Source organism: Psammomys obesus, unplaced genomic scaffold, assembly GCF_907164565.1.
Source record: "Psammomys obesus unplaced genomic scaffold, mPsaObe1.curated_primary_1811, whole genome shotgun sequence".
NCBI classification, from domain to species: Eukaryota; Metazoa; Chordata; class Mammalia; order Rodentia; family Muridae; genus Psammomys; species Psammomys obesus.
In genome coordinates this window covers 13,433,874-13,453,242 of record NW_026596069.1, presented here as the reverse complement: position 1 = coordinate 13,453,242, position 19,369 = coordinate 13,433,874, and the positions used below count along the sequence as shown (strand labels likewise).

General features: G+C 42.6%; 1 protein-coding gene across 1 annotated transcript in view; it reads left to right on the top strand.

Annotated features, from left to right (window-relative positions):
* Asxl3 (ASXL transcriptional regulator 3) overlaps nucleotides 1-9,333 on the top strand; it is a 146,890-nt gene extending 137,557 nt beyond the window's left edge. Inside the window, exons 10-11 of the mRNA XM_055625721.1 lie at nucleotides 105-2,058; nucleotides 5,584-9,333. Coding sequence (XP_055481696.1) covers nucleotides 105-2,058; nucleotides 5,584-9,333 — 5,704 coding nt within the window. The remainder of the gene's footprint in view (nucleotides 1-104; nucleotides 2,059-5,583) is intronic.
* Nucleotides 9,334-19,369: the final 10,036 nt, after the last annotated feature.

The window sequence follows — 19,369 nt, the reverse complement described above, 5'->3', positions numbered from 1 at the left end:
AATTAACTCAATGCATTTACCTTTATTGAATACTGAACTTGTAAGAGATCCAATCTGTGCCCTTTGTTTGTGGCTGAACAATGATATCTCTAATTTTTACTCAGATTGGGCATGTCCAGAGAAGAATCTGTGAAGCTTACTTCTGGACCAAGCCATGACGGAGCTGAAGGGAGTTCCTCCCACGGGAACTCTGGCATTCCGGGTGCTTCGGCACAGACTGCATTACAAGAACAGCAACCAAAAATCATGAAAACTTCAGCTTCCTCAGAGCCCGACTTCTGCACTACCATTTGTCCAATGTTAGAGGTTCCAGTGAAGGATGTAATGACAGAATCAGAAACAGAAGACATCTTTATCCCCGAGGAATCTGTGATTCAGGAGGAAGTGGCAGAAGAGGTAGAGACAAGTATTTATGAATGTCAAGATGAAACTCATAAGAGCATCCCTGAGATTTCCGAGGATTCTGAAAGTCCAGCCACCTCTTGTGAAGAGCCCCAGGTAGTAGCACCTGAAGATGGCTTGGAGTCCTGTGTAGTAATGAATGATATTTTAGAAACTTTACCTCATATTGAAGTGAAGATAGATGAGAAATTGGAATGTCCCCAGGAAGAAATGTCAGTTGTCATTGACCAACTGGAAATCTGCGACTCTCTTGTTCCTTGCACTTCATCTGTCACTCATGTCCTTGATGCAGAACAGAAGGAACAAGAAACCACCATAGAGACTAGCACTATAGCTCTGGGAGCAGAGCCATCTTCTCTGGAAAGCCAGCTTCCAAATGAGGGAATTGCTGTAGATATGGAGCTGCAGAGTGACCCTGAAGAACAGCTCTCGGAAAATGCTTGCATCTCTGAGACTTCCTTCTCCTCTGAGAGCCCAGAGGAAGCATGTGCCAGCCTTCCATCCCCAGGTGGGGAAACACAGTCCACATCTGAAGAGTCGTGCACCCCAGCCTCTCTGGAAACAACATTCTGTTCTGAGGTGTCCAGCACTGAGAATACAGATAAGTACAACCAGAGGAATCCTGCTGATGATAGCCTTCATGCATCTTTAGTATCAGAGGTCTCTCCACTAGCCACCTCACCTGAAATCTCAGAAGCATCTCTTATGTCCAACTTACCTCTGACATCCGAGGCATCCCCAGTGTCTAACTTACCTCTGACATCAGAAGCATCTCCAATGTCTGATTTACCACTGACGTCAGAAACTTCCTCAGTGTCTTCCATGCTACTCACCACTGAGACACCTTTTGTATCCAGTTTGCCAATTCCTGCAGAGACTTCTCCAATTTCTAATTCTTCCATGAGTGAAAGAATGGTACATCAACAGAGAAAGTCACCTTCGGGATCTGAAGAAGCTCTCTCTCCACAGAAAGATGAACCTTCTGTCCCCACCAAGTCCCTGGGAGAGAACCTTGTCTCCCACCCAAAGCCTTTGTCCAACGTTCCAGAACCCATCAACATGAGTTCTTCCATTGTGCCTGATGCACTGCCACCTGAAGAACTGCACAGCCAGACTCTGAGTAAGGAGCCTTGCCACTCTCACATCGAAATGGAGAAGCTCTACACTCCTTCCATCCCAGAACTTCCTTCTACAGAAATGATGAAAGTTAAAAACCATAGTGTCCTGCAAAGAACTGAAAAGAAAGGGGTGTCTTCACCATTGGAATTCCCTGTCTTTTCTGAGGAGACGGAGACTAAGGGGAGTGATATTCCAGCAGCTAAACTACAGGACAAGCCATACGTGCCATCAGTAGATAAGGCTCCATTCCTAGAAGGCTCGAGAAACAAAATGCATAAGCAGGCCAGTACACTGAGCCGATTGGAGACCCCATATACTTCCAAAGTATCAGAGCCCTCCAAGTCACCCGATGGGATAAGAAATGAAAGCAGAGAGTCAGAGATAGCAAAGAGGAAGACTGTGGAACATAGCTTTGGAATATGTAAAGAAAAACGAGCCAGGATAGAAGATGACCAGTCAGCTCGGGGCCTAGCTTCCAGCAGTCCACCTGAGAAAGAGCAGCTGCCACGTGAGGAGCCCCGGGTTCCCCCTCTCAAGGTATGGTATTTTAAACAGACTAATCTGTAGATATGGTCCTTTCCTTAGAAACTTAATTTTCAGAAATTGGATATTTCTTTAGGCTTCACATAGAAAACTGTAATCTACTCATGCCCACTCTAACATAATTATTTTTTAAAAAACTGCATAGAGGAGATTTCAGAGATAAACTGGTGGCTAAGAACACTTACCACTCTTGCAGGGGGCCCGTGTTCATTGCCAGCATCCATATCAGGTGACTCAATAGCATCTTTAACTCCTGTTCCAGAGTATCTGAAGCTTTCTGTCCCCCGTGGTACTTGCAAGGACAATGCAGCATGCATTAACATACATTTAAAAAAAAAACTAATAAGCTATACATTGTTTCTGTGCACAAAGATCTGAATTATCCACATGTTTGAAAGCAGGATTTAAGAACAATGAGGAGAAGAGCAGGGCCTAGGGGCCCCTACATACTACAAAGAGGTCGGGACTTTTATACATCTCATGGTACAGATGAGAGACTTGGGAAAGTATGAGATATGTTAACGTTCTATCGGCTTGCATCAGAAGCAGAGCTGGCACTGAGAGATGAGGGCCCAACAAACATTGAACAGCCACTGTCACTGCCAAGGATAGAGTGCATGGCTTAGGGGCACTCTTATATACTTCTTAAGCAAAATAACACAATTCCTTTGTGAACTGTCAGAGAATGCAATAGCTGTATCAATAATGTGTCAATAAATCTAAGACTGTTTATTAAGAGACCTCAGAGGACATCAAATCATAAAGCTTTATGGACAGATAATCCTGTTTAAATACTTTGATTTTATCCTGGATCAGTTTATCTTTTATTATTTTAAGAAAATACGTATGTTAAAGAATATATAGATGGATCAGAAAACTGAAAATTTTAATTCAAAAGAAAAATCAGAGGATTTTAAATTTTGCTCTGCTTTGTTATGTTCATTTGTGGCTTTTGTCATGCCAGTTTATGTTTAGACAAAGGATAATTTTCTCATTACAGGTTGCTGTAGAATTAAGATCATATTAAGCTTCTAAAAAGTACTAGTTTTTTGCTGTGTTACATCCAATTTTGTAGGTGATTCGGGATCTTTACAAGGCTGAGTGTTAAAAGTGTGGTTATAGTTATTCAACTTACTAAAGCAGTTTCTATTAAATAAGTCTCTAAACATTTAAAGATCTATTGCAAACAGCAATTAATAAGCCTCTCTGCTGTTTAATTTTGTAAACCATAGAAAGAAAAACATAACTATGCTTTTTGGAGGAATTTTTTTTAGATATGACAGTGTTGTTTTTCTAATCAAAAGCTGATTTTCAGACTACTATGCACTTTATTTAAATATGTATTAATAGATTGACTAGGTAGGTATAGGATAAATGTATGATAGATGATATATGTTTTCAGTACAAAAGGAAACTAAATATATACTTAGTATGTGGCTGGAATATCTTGATTAAGCAGATTTAGGTAGAGTTTTAATATGTTTAATTATTTAGGCTAAGGGAAATATTTAGAATAAAAAATGTAACCAATCCCTCTGGCAAACAGGTGATTCTTGGCCATGGATTGGAGAATGTGACTTATAAGCAGTTTGTACATCAGTAAAATAGATTGCTCAGATAGAGACGTTCTACTAAATGTCCAGAAATGCAGCCTAGGTGGGAAGATCCAGTACCAGTCCAGAAGTTATAATGTCCATGTAGACATATGTTTTGGAGACACGTATAAATATTCTGGGGAAATCTTGTTCTAAATGGAGAGGGGAAGGACAGGGAGAATATACCCATGAACAGCCAACTTAGGTGTCCACAGACTCTCTGCCATTATCTAATTGTAAAATTATCTGAACAGACAATGTCTAAGTTTGAAACAAGGACAGGAACTAGACCCTTTCAGCCCCCGAACTGACTCTGAGGGTGTTCTTAACGATAAGGTCATCACAGACTTCCCCATGGGAAGCTATAGTCTAATTCTTGTGCCTCATAAATGAGCTAATGACCCTTTAGCCTGTTGACCATCATGATGAGGTAAGTGGTGTAGACTGGGACAGGTGCAGTGTATCAATAGATGATCGATATTAAAGGAAATCACCCAGCTGATATTCTTTTTGGAAATGCAGGAGTAGTCAAGTCACCCACATGTGATTTTATGAAAATGTCAAGAGAGAGCTTAAGTACAGCATCCTCTGTGTATATAAAGCCACTGACCAGAAAGTTTAGAAGTTTTCATAGAGTTCCTTTGCACATGGTAAGCAGCATGCCAGGTGTTGATGAGAGTCAGTCAAAACTGTACCACCCTCCGACCATGGAGCCACTGAGGCACACAGTGACCTTCCAAAAGATGGTCATCTTTGCACAGAGCCAGGATGACAATTTTTGTCTCCGGGATTCCTGGCCAGAGCTTTTTTTTTTTTTTTTGGACTAAATGAAGGGAGGCTAAAATGAGTAAACATCTCAGTTGGTTTGTTTTTCTCTAGCAGGAAAGGTAGTTTTAAAAGTAAGTATTTTTCCTTTATTTCTGTCTATCTATCTATCTATCTATCTATCTATCTATCTATCTATCTATCTCTATCAACTGTTACCTATCTATCATCAATCAATATATCTATTTATCATCTATCTTTCTATTATATATCTATCTTTGATCTATTTATCTACATAATCTATCATTTATCTATCATCCATCTATCTATATATCTCTATCATCTATCACCTATCTATCATCTATAATCAATCAACATATCTATTTATCATCTATCAGTTATATTTCTATTTATATCATCTATCATCCATCTAATTATCTATGTCATCTATATTTATCTATCTACCTACCTACCTACCTACCTACCTATCTACCTACTTACCTTTCTACTTATTTATCACCTATTTTTTGAGACATAGTCTCCCTCTGCTGCCCAGGCTGGCCTGGAACTCACTCTACAAAATAGGCTAACCTCAGACTCTAAGATACAAGTGTGTTCCACCAGGTGTGAGCTAATCTCATGCTAAGAAGCATGACATTTGTTCTATTCATACATGACCTTAACAAGATCCCTCATATTTTGCTAAATGAAATTTCTGACTGATGCCTTTATAGATGGAAGACTCCATTGTCATATTCATTCTGTACTTTTTGTTTATATCCTAAATGGTATGTTCTGGCATTGAGATATATTTCAATCCACATTATAACTGAATGCCACTCAACCCCACCCACTAACCATTTGTTTTTAAGTGGTTCTCATGGAGGCTCAGCCTGCCTCAAGCTCAGTGAGAGCAGATCTCACTGTGTGGCCTGAAACTAGTTATGTAGACCAGGCTGGCTCCTGGTCATGGAGAAGCACCTACCTTTATTTCCTGAGTGCTGGGACTATAGACATATAAACCAGGTTTTTATGTTTGCTAAACACTCTACAAGGTGAGTGATAGCCATAGTCTCATCCTCCCTTTGGGTTACTGTACCCTACCAGCCTCCCCACTGGTAGTTACGCACTAACATCTTTTCATCCCCTCTTCTTTCAGATACAGCTTTCTAAAATTGGGCCACCTTTCATCATCAAGAGCCAGCCAGTCTCCAAAGCGGAGTCCCGGGCATCCACCAGCACATCGGTCAGCAGTGGCAGAAACACAGGAGCCAGGACCCTTGCAGACATCAAGGCCCGTGCCCAGCAAGCCCGTGCCCAGCGCGAGGCTGCTGCAGCTGCTGCGGTTGCAGCTGCAGCGAGCATTGTCTCAGGGGCCATGGGAAGCCCAGGAGAGGGTGGGAAGGCAAGAACCCTGGCCCACATCAAAGAGCAGACCAAAGCTAAGCTCTTTGCGAAACATCAGGCCAGGGGCCACCTCTTCCAGACCTGCAAGGAGACCCGGTTGCCTACTGTCAGCTCCAAGGAAGAATCTCTCAATATGGAAACCTCTTCTACCCCGGAAACAAAGATGGAAGGCTCCGCTGGTGTCATCATCGTCAATCCAAACTGCAGATCTCCTAGCAGCAAGCCCACACACATCCGGGAGACCGCCACTGTATTACAGCCGCCTCTGAATGCCCCTCAGATTCCAGAAACTGCCACTGACTTGTCCGTGCATAGTTCTGATGACAACATACCTGTGTCACACTTAACTGAGAAAATTGTCTCATCTACCTCTTCTGAAAATAGCAGTGTACCCATACTTCTAAATAAAAGTCCCATCAACCCCGTCCCTATGTCTGTCTGCAGCACTGCTGTGTCGGGAGCAATTAAAGAGCATCCCTTTGTGAGTCCTGTTGACAAATCCTCTGTCCTCATGTCTGTTGACAGTACAAACAGTACGATTTCTGCTTGTAACATAAGCATGTTGAATTCCATCCAGGGATCTGACGCTCCGTGCATAGCCCTTGTACCAAAATGCATCAACAGGACTCCTATCCCAGCTGCTCCAGAAGGTACTAGACAGTCTAACTCCATGGATGGTAAGGCTCTGCTTGTATCCGGCAGCAAGGCTGCTAACTTAGTGTCCAGTCAGTACGCTTCTGTGGCAGCTCCTACCACTGCAAGTAGTTTGCCAAACCATCTCTGCACTAGCTCTGTCTTGATTCCCCCCACAGGGATTAATAACAGATTCGCTTCTGAAAAGATAGCCATGCCTGGGAGTGAAGAACAGGCCACAGTGTCCATGGCGGCCACCATGAGAACAGCCCTCAGCGGTGGTGATTCAGTGGCTGTCACCGATCCACTGGTCTCACGCCAACCCATTGCAATGTTTGCGGGAAATGTGCTCACCATAAACTCGTACGACAGTCCCCCCAAACTAAGCGGGGACAGCTCAGACAAAAACCCAGCACCTCGGAACAGGACAGACAATTCTGGAAAACCTCAGCAGCCACCAGGGGGCTTTGCCCCAGCAACCATAAACAGGTCAATTCCGTGTAAAGTCATCGTAGACCACAGCACGACACTGACCTCCAGTTTGTCTCTGACCGTCTCCATTGAAAGTGCAGAAGCAAGTGTGGATCCCCAGAGCCGGTCCCTGAGGACAGAGGTAGCCATACAGCCGGTGGCATGTCCTCAGGTGTCTGTCATCAGTAGACCTGAGCAGGTCACCAGTGAAGGTGCAGACCACGGCCCTGTTCTCATGGCTGCTTCTGCAGCCAAACAGGACTGTAAGACAGTGCAGACCGCTTGCACCAGTCTCCGAGAATTGCCCCTTGCTCTTCCAGATAAACAAAATGACATGACTGCGCCCCGTCTTGGCTTCGCTGAGCAGGCACGAAATGCAAGTGCTTTCAAGACCGAAACAGACACAGCCTGTAGCAATCAGTATAACCCAGGAAACCGGATTTGCTGGAGTGAAGACCCAATGAGAAACACAGGACAGCCTGTGGCTAGTCATCCGGGTTCGAGTAAACAGAAAGAACACCCAGAGCAGAGTGCTCTGAAGGCTGTCAAGACAGAGCACGCCAGCTATGCACACGCGTCAGACCACCACCCTAGGAACCTCATCGCCAATGTCAGTCTTCCAGTGAAGCCCGAACCTCATGAAGCAGACAAGGGCTTCAGAATGGACACTGAGGATTTCCCTGGCCTCGAGCGTCCTCCTCCAGCCACGGAGGTGACAAGCAGTACTAGTGTGCAACCAGCACAGGCAGTGAAGCCTTCCACCACGATCCCCGTGGAAGAGGCTGTCCCCTTGGCTGCAGACACCCTGAAAAGACTTCCAAGCTCGGGCAGCTCAAGTTGCCGCCTGTCTTCTGTGGAAGCTAACAATCCCCTGGTGACGCAGTTACTGCAGGGCAACCTGCCTCTGGAAAAGGTGTTACCACAGCCAAGACTGGGAGCTAAACTTGAAATCAACAGGCTCCCTCCGCCACTCCAAACTACCTCAGTGGGTAAGACAGGGCTGGAGAGAAGCATGGTGGAAATGCCATCCAGCTCTCCAAATCCAGACGGTAAGGGCTATCTGGCAGGGACTCTAGCGCCACTCCAAATGAGAAAGCGAGAAAACCATCCCAAAAAGAGAGCAGCCAGGACGGTGGGAGAACACGCTCAAGTCAAGTGCGAGCCAGGGAAGGTGGTGATGGTGCCAGATGTCAAAGCGGTACCCTGTGTCATCAGTCCAGGCATGAGTCAGCTAGGACCCAGTCAGCCATTTAAGCAAGAGCGACTCAGTAAGCCCTCCATGGCCAACAGGATCATGCCCAGCCCCGAGGTCAAACAGCAGAAGCGGCTGTTGCCTGCATGTAGCTTCCAGCCTGGCCTGTTCCATGTGAACAAAAACGATGGCTTCCATGCTGACACCGGTACCTCCCACAGACAGCAGTTCTACCAAATGCCCATGGCTGCCAGGGGACCCCTTCCCACTGCTGCTCTGTTACAGACCTCTCCCAAGACCCCAGTGGGCTGCAGTGCATTTGCCTTCAACAGGCATCTTGAACAAAAGGCACTGGGAGATGTTAATCTTCCTTCAGCACCTCACCAGCTAAGACTAGCTAATATGCTGTCCCCCAACGTGCCCCTAAAAGAAGGCGACGACGGGGGAGGCACCGCACACACAATGCCAGGCAAAGCAGTGGTCCATCTTCCGCTGCCACCTCCCCCGCCGCCTCCCCCACCGCCCCCTCCGCCCTTGTCCCTGCCCCCGCCACCCCCTCCGCCACCTCCACTACCTCCTCCTCCTCTCCCAACTGTAGACGTCCCATCCGATCAGAAGCAACCGCCAGTCACCATGGAAACCACTAAGCGACTCAGTTGGCCCCAGTCCACGGGCCTATGTAGCAATATCAAATCAGAACCTCTTTCTTTTGAGGAAGGTTTAAGCAGCAGCTGTGAACTGGGCATGAAACAGGTTTCATATGACCAGAATGAAGTGAAAGAACAGCTGAAGGCATTTGCGTTAAAGAATGCAGAGTTTTCTTCCTACTTGCTCTCTGAGCCCCAGAAGCCCTTCGCCCAACTAGCTGCTCAAAAAATACCAGTACCACAGCAACAACCACTCTGTGGAAGTTACCCAACCATACACTTTGGGAGCACAAATTTCAAAAGGGCAGCATCTGCCATTGAGAAGTCCATTGGGATTCTGGGAAGTGGCTCTAGCCCCGCCACCGCCACAGGGCTGGCAGGTCAGAACACTCCGATGACGGTTCAGAACTTCGCAGACAACAGCAACGCAGACGAGTTAGAGCTGAAATGTTCTTGCCGGCTCAAAGCCATGATCGTGTGCAAAGGCTGCGGAGCTTTCTGCCATGATGACTGCATAGGTCCTTCCAAACTTTGTGTAGCTTGCCTGGTTGTCCGATAAGAGCCAAGTGAAAGATGCGGTGCCCCGCCCCCACCCCCACCCGCCCTTCCACCCCATTTTTAACATGAAAACACCTGACATCATTAGCAAGGAGTCATAAGGAAGGCGTTGGCTTCTATGCCGGCATATCTCATTGAGGAGCAAGTCATCTGGTTTTTTGTTTGTTTGACTGGTTGGTTTTTTTCTAAGTAATTATTTTCTTGCGTTTCTCATACAGGGGAAGATGCAACACACATGAATGGCTTTTGCCTGTTCAGTCACCATTCTCAGCTTTGATGTGTTTCCATCTGTGTATTAAAGGTCACTGCCTCATTCTTTTATATATATATGTATATGTTATATATACATATATATATATATATATATATTTTTTTTTTTTTTCCTTTTTAGCCCAGGCCTAGACAGTAAGGGCATCCTGAGTTTACTAATCACCAGATATGCAGATGTTGAAAACTATGATAAGCATAGTGTAAGCTGGCCACGTCTCTTTCCATAGATTGGACACCACAGCAAGCATTTCTCCAGTGATTCTGTGGGACCTACCCTTCCCCAGTGGTTGAAGACATAGTAGGAATGGGAGCCTCCTTTAACAACAACATTCCTTATATTTATTCTGATCACTGAAGGTGCATGAAGGATGTGTCAGTGAACTCCACTGTCCAAGCTCTCTTTCCTCCTTTCTTACTCTTTCTCAGAGACTGGCAGAAAAACCTGAATTGGCTTTGGATTTTTGTCCACAAATTGTGGTTGAATGTTCATTGTGAGCTGACAATGGGGCTTCATGAGATGATAGGTGGTCTGATTGTAGCCCTTGGATATCTGATAATGTAAAATCCATTGGCTTATAGTCATGGACCAAGATTAGGTGGTGTTCCGCAGGTGGCTTTTAAGAGCAACTATGAAAGAAAATCCATGCCCTAATATTAAAAACAAACAGTAAAATGTTGCGCATGCATGTATCATGGGTTGATGACATAAAATATTAGCCATTCTAATCACTCTAATCCAATTACCACGTGGAAATTGGGCATGGATGGAGCAGCTGTAGCCTTTCACCATGCCAGTGTACTCTGGCTGCCTCTCTTTGCAAGTTTCATTGTTGATAGGGACTACAGAAGGTTGCGTGAAGGGTAACATTTTTCAAAACCGTTTCTACCCTTTTGATTCACAGTCTGTACAGCTGTCTTTGACTCTGGAATAACCCTTATTAAAAAAAAAAGTCACCCCCTCCAGCATGCGTTGCTATTTCTTTCCTCAGACCTGGGGGAGTGGACATGGAGAGAGGGCGGTGTACCTCACGCTTCTCTTCCATGCTTCCCCAGTGAAAACTGAGCCTCTGAGAGCCATCCACACGCTGACTACCCTCATACCGGAAACAGCTGTGCTGACGAGGTGCTCTGCTCCCAAAAGCACACGCACGCAACGAGAAGATGAAGGAGAAGTGCACCCATTTAATTTCAGTTTCAGAGCACAAAATGTAGAGTGCCATTAACCCATTGATTGTGCCTGTAGAATTAAAAACAAAAGAATCCAGAGGGGGGGAAATCACATGTCCAGGGTAAGAGTGAAAGATATTTTCATGTGGGATCATCTTGTCAATGTAAACTCTCTTGACATTCCTTGAAAATGCATCTTAAAGTTTAACTGGAATGAGTAGAAAATGCATTCCTGAAAGAAAGAAAAACCACGTTTAAAAAAAAAAAAACACACACACACACAACCAGCTGTGGTGGGGTTTATTTATTTATTTATTTTTGTCCTCTAAATTTTTTATTGTGATGTTGCCAAATTTCTTTAGGTGGCGGGGACATTGTTTTAACAAATTACCGAATGTGAAAGATCCTTTATCTTAAGAGAGAAGAGCAAAGGAAGGCCTGCCTGTGGCAGTGGTGCGGTGCCTCGGTCCTGTCACTGCCTTTCGTATCAAAGCTAACAGAATTGACAATGGAGAAAGCCAGCGCTGCTCTTGGCCGGCTATACCCCAGGACTGCAGCCTTAGGGCTGGGGTAGTGAGCTGCCTGCCTGCCAGGGTATATCTGCACGCTGTGCTTATCAGTGATGCCCTTATGGTCTGCTTGGGTGTGATATCATCTTAATTTTGAAGATTGTGCTCTTAGCCTCGCAGCGGGGCACCCCAATACACAATGACACTTGCATGCTACCCCTTCCTATTTAATCGCTGCTATTCCAGCGTCAGATACTGTCTACACCAGCAGATCCTGAACTACAACGCCAGTACCTGACACCTGTTAAACCCAAGTCTACGAAGCCTTTGCACTCTGTATGAGAGGGACAGTTGAGGCTGAAGGGATACTGAGCTCATTGTCAGCTGCGCCTTTTTTTTTTTTTTTTTTAATACTGCCTGCCAATTGCTTCCTGGGAATAAAGAAAAAGTGTCCTTCTGTATGTTTGGATTTTTCACATAGTAAGTTTGGAAATTCAAATGTTGATAATGCATGGATTCTGTCACCCAGGTCCAAAGAACATCATTTTTCTAGATCTTCCTCTTTTCTGCCCCAGTTCAAATTCTCAATGTTCTCTTATGGTTTATTTTCCTGAGACATTATCTTTGGAGTGACAACAATAACGAAATTCAGAAGCGAAATGTCGGCTAAGTGTTTTGTGGGTACGCGTTTTACATTTATATGAAAGCCAGCATATTTGAATGAGGCAAGCAGCTTCTCAGCTTCCTGATTCTATCTGTTTCTGCGTGTGTGCAGCCAGACAATGCTATTTACGATGCGGTTATGGTGATGTAATGTGCAAACTACATGTGCGCATTTTCCTGATTATTGGACAAAGTTAGTCCCCTGTCAGGAACACAACTTGCACATGCAACATGGATTTATTGTTAATCACAAAGGCTGTATTTCTCAAAAGAGCACTTTTGGGGCAGGGAATGGGAAGGAGACTACCATGCCCTATTCCCCTCCATGCGATATGCATATGCCTGAGGTATATAAAGCATTTAGCTAGTTAATGGGCATGTTAATAAAAGCATTTTGATGCAAATTCATTTTCAAAATGAAGATATTTTTCATTCCCCAAAGTGAGAATGCAAAACGCAATGACCAGAGCACCATAGTTATGTAGAGTATTTCCCTGTAAAGGCCTAGTGTTAAGAAACAAACTTGAAAACCTATGAGGCTGAGCCAGGTTGCTAGAAAGACTTCATGGCGGTGTCTGCTTCCGGGGTGAGCTATGGAGGCATAGCTGACTTCTGGACGTTGGATATCCTTACTCAGTTCAAAATAAGCATACAGAAACCAGTTTGTACCTGTGGTGCTTTATAATGTCAAAAATATTGTTTTGTTTTGTTTTGTTTTAAAGTACATGATGCTGCAAGCCTGATTCCTTTACAAACACTCGCACAATTTCAAAAGAGGGATTTGCTATAGCCAGTCTCCCTGCTTCTCCGGGTGAGGTGTGAGGAAGCCCGGGTGTTAGACGCTGAAGCCAAGCTTAGGCCCGAATGGTCCTAGCCTGGTGTTGAAGCTCATTATCCCAGTCGCTGCCTAGGGATACCTACCCCACCGAACACACAGAGCTCAGACTCCGGTCCATCTGTGTTCCCCGAGAACAATGTGAAAAGTCCTGGGACAGAACTCATCAACTGTCAGGGGCCTATGTAGCCAAAATGTCACTGTAAGAATTGTGTCGCCTCCTGTCCTCATGTTTGTCACTGTAAAGCGAGCGAAAGGCATTTTTACTATAATTTAAAGGAGCTGCTGTTTTTAATAGCATACACTATTTAGCTTTGAACTATATTTTATAGTCACAGAATAATCTAGACTGTAGAGAGACTTTGTTGTGTTTGTGCTGTTCACGAATGTTCCAGAAAAGTGCTTTACCTGGTTTCCCCTCACTTCCTGGCTCTGCTGTATCCCCTCCTTGCTTCACAGAAATCCGATCTCATTCATGTTTTCAGTACCATTCTTTTCTTTAAAAAAAAAAAAAAAAAAAAAAGCGTTTGTGCATATTGTTCCTTCTTTTGGTCAGTATTCTAAATGTTTACATCTGTTTGACATTAGCCGTTTAATGCCTTTTTTTTTTAATTTTTCAAAGACGGAATTTACTCCTCCAGTGTAACAGCAAAATGTGAAGCTAACCCGAATACACCACGCATGGCACACACAGACTGGGGCCTAGGCCCTGATTGTACACAGACATTTCCTATCAGCATACAGAAAAGTGAAACCCTCCTTCAGTCCTCTACCAAAGAATATATTATTCCCACAGGAAAAACTCAGAAAGGTGTGTAAAACCCTCAGGAGGGGGTGAAGTTGATCCATAAAACTGCTACAACTGAACAGCGTTATGCTTGCTTTGATACCTGACTGAATGTGACTGGCTGCGACAAGCGTTGAAAAAATGAAAGTTTTAGGCAGTGTTTTGTTTAGAATTCAGGGATCATGCATTCTTTAATGGTGCTGTTTGTTTGTTTTGTTTTGTTTTTTTTTAATTTCTTCTTTTTCTACAAAGAATAAAAAGTGTTGCCTACAACAGTGAGTGCTCATGATAATGTAAGTTAAATGGACCGTCTGTCTCTCTATGTTTCTATGTTTTTCCCCCTTTCTCCAAGTAAGAATTTGGTTTCCATATCAAAATTTTCTGGAGAAAAATAAAGAAATGAAAACATGAAATATTTGTCATTTTAATTTGGTAGTGTCATGAGGTTTGAACATTCTATTCAGGAAAGCAGAAAAACACACATAGACTCTTGAGTTATCTATTCTTATTTTTGCTGTGAGGAACTGTGGACATGTGAGTGTAACCATTGCTAATATAGTAAAAACAATATGAGAGTGGCTGCCACTATTGCAGTCTGTGGTGACGTTTGGGCCTTTTCATGAGCATCTTAATTTTTTTTTTTATATCAAAAGCATTCATGTCAAAATGTTACTGCCAGAATTAACTTAAAGAAAAACAATCATTTAAAAGAATTGTTCTGGTTAATATTGTATCCCAACTGAACTGGACTGGAGCTGTAGTTCTTTGTATGAATCATTAGCACAAAACTGCCCCAGTCATGTTTATCTAGGGTAAAGAAATACACATATCTCCCTGGTAGGATGAATCAGAAACCATTAAACATGATTGGCTTCTCGGTAGGGCTTATGTGTGCCTATGTGTGCATGGTATGCCTGAATGAGAGAGTTAATCCATATGGTACTGTTTAAAGCAAAAATTATCATTTACTATCCCGTGACACAGAGTTCTTCCTCTTATGCAAAGACACACAAATATGAGGGAGAGAAGTACATGTGTGTGGTATGTGTGCATGTGTATGCTTTTTTGCATGTGGGGCGTCATATATGCATGTATGAATATACATGTGTATGTGTACCTGTGGATGCCTAAACGTTTATATGCGTGCTGAGGAACGAGACTTGGGTCCTGATGCTTACACAGTAAGCCTTACCTGCTAGCCATCTCCTTGGCCCTCGCGTGCTTTTGAAGGAGATAATTTCTGCATGGTTCAAAGTAAGTGTCCCGAAGAATAAGGTCTTTGAATTCTGCCTTGGGCTTTTTCTAAGTAGATCAGTGGACACTCCTCACAAGAATAAGAATATTTGCTACTCTTAAAAAACATCATGGACACTTGAAAGTTACATATGGTTCATCCTGTTTTTGGTTTTTACCACAGCCTCTAAATTGAAAGTAGATTTCACTTGTGACCCAAATATACATCTCCAATTCAAAGTCACAATCTTCCTTCCAGAAAGAACTGTTCAGACTTCCTATTCATCAATAATAAGGGAACACAGGGGAAGTCAGTGCAGGATCAAGACTCTGCTAACACTTTGCTTGATTTTTTTTGGTGTTGGCAACCAATTCTTCCTGACCTGAGAAAGCGGGGTTACCTTATTAATAAGAAAACAGAAACCGCTTCTCAGTGTGTTTGCCCCATGGAACTTGCAATGATTATGTGTTCCCGAATAGGGAGAATTTTTAAACGTGGTAAACACCTGTCTATCATCTCAAATTTCAAAATTAATTGAAAGGCCTGAGGAGAGTTCCACATGATAACTTCTAAGGAAACCTCTAGGGTGCTTTATACCCTTTCTTCCTTTGGCCTGTGGACTCAACGTAAGTAGTTTTGTTTGCTTTCGGTCCTACACAGTCTTACATAAAATCTCCATCAAGGGTTTCTCTGCAGAGAAAAACAGTTATGGGAATTCAGCTAGCAACTTGAAAAGACACATTCAACAACAAAAATAAAAACTTTAAAAAAAAATACATCTTCCAATTAGGGTGCTATATGCCTGCTAGGTCCTTATCTTATTGCATGCCTGTCAAGCATCGGGAACACAGAATGGGGCTGAGAGTGGGCTCTCTCGGTAAAGCTCTTGCCCTGCCATAGGATGATCTGTTAGATTCCTGGAATTCATGTTTTAAAAGGACCAGGTATGGGAGTGTGCCCTTGTAATCCCAGGGCTGCAGAGGCAGAGAGAGATTCCTGGAAGACCTACGGGCAACTGAGTAAAGCTGAAGCTGGTGGGGATGTGGAAGAGCACACCAATTCATTGTCCAGGACCAAACGGCCAGGGTGGTAACATTTAATACACACAGGGATTATGTTTGGGGATGTATATGCAAATACACATATGCAATAACGATTGATTTGTTTAAAAAAAAAAAAAAAAAGAGGCCGTGGATTTGAAGGGGAGCAGCGAAGGATTTATGGGAGGAGCAGAGGAGAGGAATGAAAAAAGAAAAAATGTTCTAATTAAAATACAGTAACAGAATTAAACAAAAGAATCTTGTTCTCTACCTGCAGATACTCATCTTTATATAAATTTTTAAGGTCCTTACTACGTACACTAACAAACAGTAATTTCTCAGGATTATTCCTACAGTGCAGACTCTTATTTTTTTAATCTTTTTAAGAACAGTACTTTTAGTGCTCTTCTAACTATATCATCTTACGAATAAAATTATGGAAACCTGATATGTGATCAACTACCCAGAACTTTTACGTGAAGAACAATAGCATGTAAGGAGTGGACGTCTGGATAGCTAACACTTACCGAGAGCTGAGTAGGCATTAGATCAAGCACTCTGTATATATTGCTGCATAGATGAGGAAACCCTGTAGGAGAAGTGTTTTGATTCATTGTTTCATTTCTAAAATGAGCGCACTAGAGGTACAAAGACATAAAATTGCTAAAGATTCATAGCCATTATTTACCGGCTAGATAGTATGACTTTGAAAACCATGCTTTTAGTGAGCATTATTTAATCAGTATTTCCTACTAGTAGAAAATACTTAGAACAAAACACTTCATTTTACAATTAAGAAGAATGACATTGGGAAGCTCTTTGGGGTTACAATGCCAGCTCTGGCTTCTTCATGCACAGAATATATGAACATCTCATCTAAAAACCTCACATTTAGAAGACCTTGCAAGTTCAGGGCCAAGGTTCTTGCTCCTTATGTTGGTTATGGCTTTTCTTTTTTTTTTTTAAATTATTTAAAACAAATTTGAATATGTTTTGAACATATGTGAAAATATTTTGGGCATGCTTCTTCCCCCAAGTCTTCCCAAGATCCTCTCCCCCTTCCCACCTATCCAACTTTAAAATCAATACAATAATGCCCCCCAAACACACACACACACACACACACACACACACACAAAATAAAACACAGGTTAAAAAAAAAGTGTTACTAACTAAAAGCACATGCATATACACAACCTATGGAATGCATTGTACCTTGGTCAAATGTTGGTTACTTCCAAACATGAGGCCTGCACTGGAGTGATTGATATACCCAAGGTTACTCCATTGGAGAAAACAGATTTTCCCTCTCCCAGCAGATATAACTGACATTCAGTTGTTATACTTTAACTTGCTGGCGAGGTTTTCATTCATTCATTCATTCATTCATTCATTCATTCATTCATTCATTCAATCATTCATTCAATCGTTCAATCATTCATTTAAAAAATAAAATAAAATTTAATAAGCTGAAACAGAAACTATCACATCGAAGTTGGACAGGAGTAACAAACAGAAGAAGAGCCCAAAAGAAGACACAGGAATCAGAGACCCACTTGTGTTTACATTCAGGAACCCATAAAAGCATCAAACTGGAAGCCATAATATGTACACTGAGTACATGGTGCAGACCTGTGCAGGCCCTGTGCATGGTGCTTCCATCTCTGTGAGATCATACGAGCTTTGCTCCTGTGGGTACAGAGAGCCTCGTTACACCTACTGTCCTCCCTCCCTTCTGGCCCTGACATTCTAGCTGCCTCTTCTTCTATGGGTCCCCTGAGCTCTAACGAGAGGGATTTATTGGAAATATGCCTTTAAGGTCTGGGTATTCCAAGGTCTCTCACTCTGTAAAATGTCTGACAGTGGGTCGCTGTATTTGTTCTCATCGTCTGTAGGAGGAAGCTTCACTGATGATGGCTGAACAAGGCACGGATCTATAGCAGAATATCACTAGGAGTCATTTTATCATTACATTGTTTGTTTGTTTTGTTCTCTTTTCATTTTTAGACCAGGATTAGTTAGTTTTGCCCTACGTCCTCGGGCTATCTGGGCACGGCTGCTGGTCACCCAAGTAGTGTCAAGTATGAGTTCCGTCTTGTGGAGAATACCTTAAGTCAAACCAGGTATTGTTTGCTTACTCCCACCAGCTTTGTGCCACCATTGCCCTCGCATATTTTTCAGGCAGGATATATTGTAAATCAAAGGTTTTGTGGCTAGGTTGGTGCTTATGTTTCTCTTTGGTAACTTGCACAGGCTTTATGTAGGCTTCGGCTCCACATCTTCAGTGAGTTGTGTAAATGTCATACTTGAGCCATAGGGTCTGGCCAGGGTTTTATGGAGAACAGACTATTGTCTTGGCAACAGCTTAGCTTGTTTGGGCACTCTTATCAGTCCCTTTGATCAACAACTCAATTAGAGGTAACCTAATCCCAGTACAAGACATTTCCTTTGGTGACAAGAGATGGTCAATTGAGACTCTGTCTCCCCTATTATTTGATAATTTTATTTAGATCACCCCATAGATTTGTAGGAAGCTTTTTTGTATATATTTTATGAAGTTTCTATTACGTTTCCATACTATCCTTTAAATTCACTTTAAATTTAGCTGTTTCTCTCCTTATCTTTCCTACAACCCCCTCTTCTCTCCTCCACATTTGACCCTCCTGTTCCAGGTTCCCCAACTCCATACATAATTACATATTCAATTTCTCTTTCCTAATGAGATCTGTTTCCTCTAGTCCCTAGTTCTACAATTACCATCTATGGTTCTACAGATTGTAGATTGGTTATCATTGGATTAACAACTAATACGCACATCTAAATGACTACACACCGTATTTGTCTTTGTGGGTCTGGAATACCTCACTTGGGATTTTTTTTTTCTAGTTCCATCCACATGCCTGAAATTTTATGATGTCGTTTTTTAATGGCTGAGTAATACTTCATTGTGTTTATCCATTTTTGTTTATACATTCTTCTGTTGAGGAGCATCTAGATTGTTTCAAGTTTCTGGCTTCTATAAATGAAGCTGCATTGAACATGATTGATCACATATCCTGTGATAGGATAAAGCAACCTTTGGATACATGCCCTAACAAGCTAGCTGGGTCTTGAGGTAGATCTATTTCCAATTTTCTAAGGAACTGCCATATTGATTTCCATAGTGGCTGTACATGTTTGCACTCTGACCAAAAATGGAGTGTTCCTTTGACTCCACATCCTCACCAACATAGCTGTCACTTATGTTATTGGTCTTAGCTTTTCTGACAGGAGTAAGATAGAAAATCAAAGTAGTTTTGAGTTGCATTTCCCTAGTGACTAAGGATATTGAGCATTTTTTTTTTATCAGCCACTTGCATTTCTTCTATTCACTGTTTAGATCTGTACTGTATTTCTAGTTGGATTATTTGTGGTTTTGATATCTAATTTTTTTCATTATTTACCTCTTTATTAATTGATTCAATTTATGGCTTGGTCATAGGCCCCTCCCTCCTCTCTTCCCAGTCCCACCCTCTCTTCTATTTTTCCTATC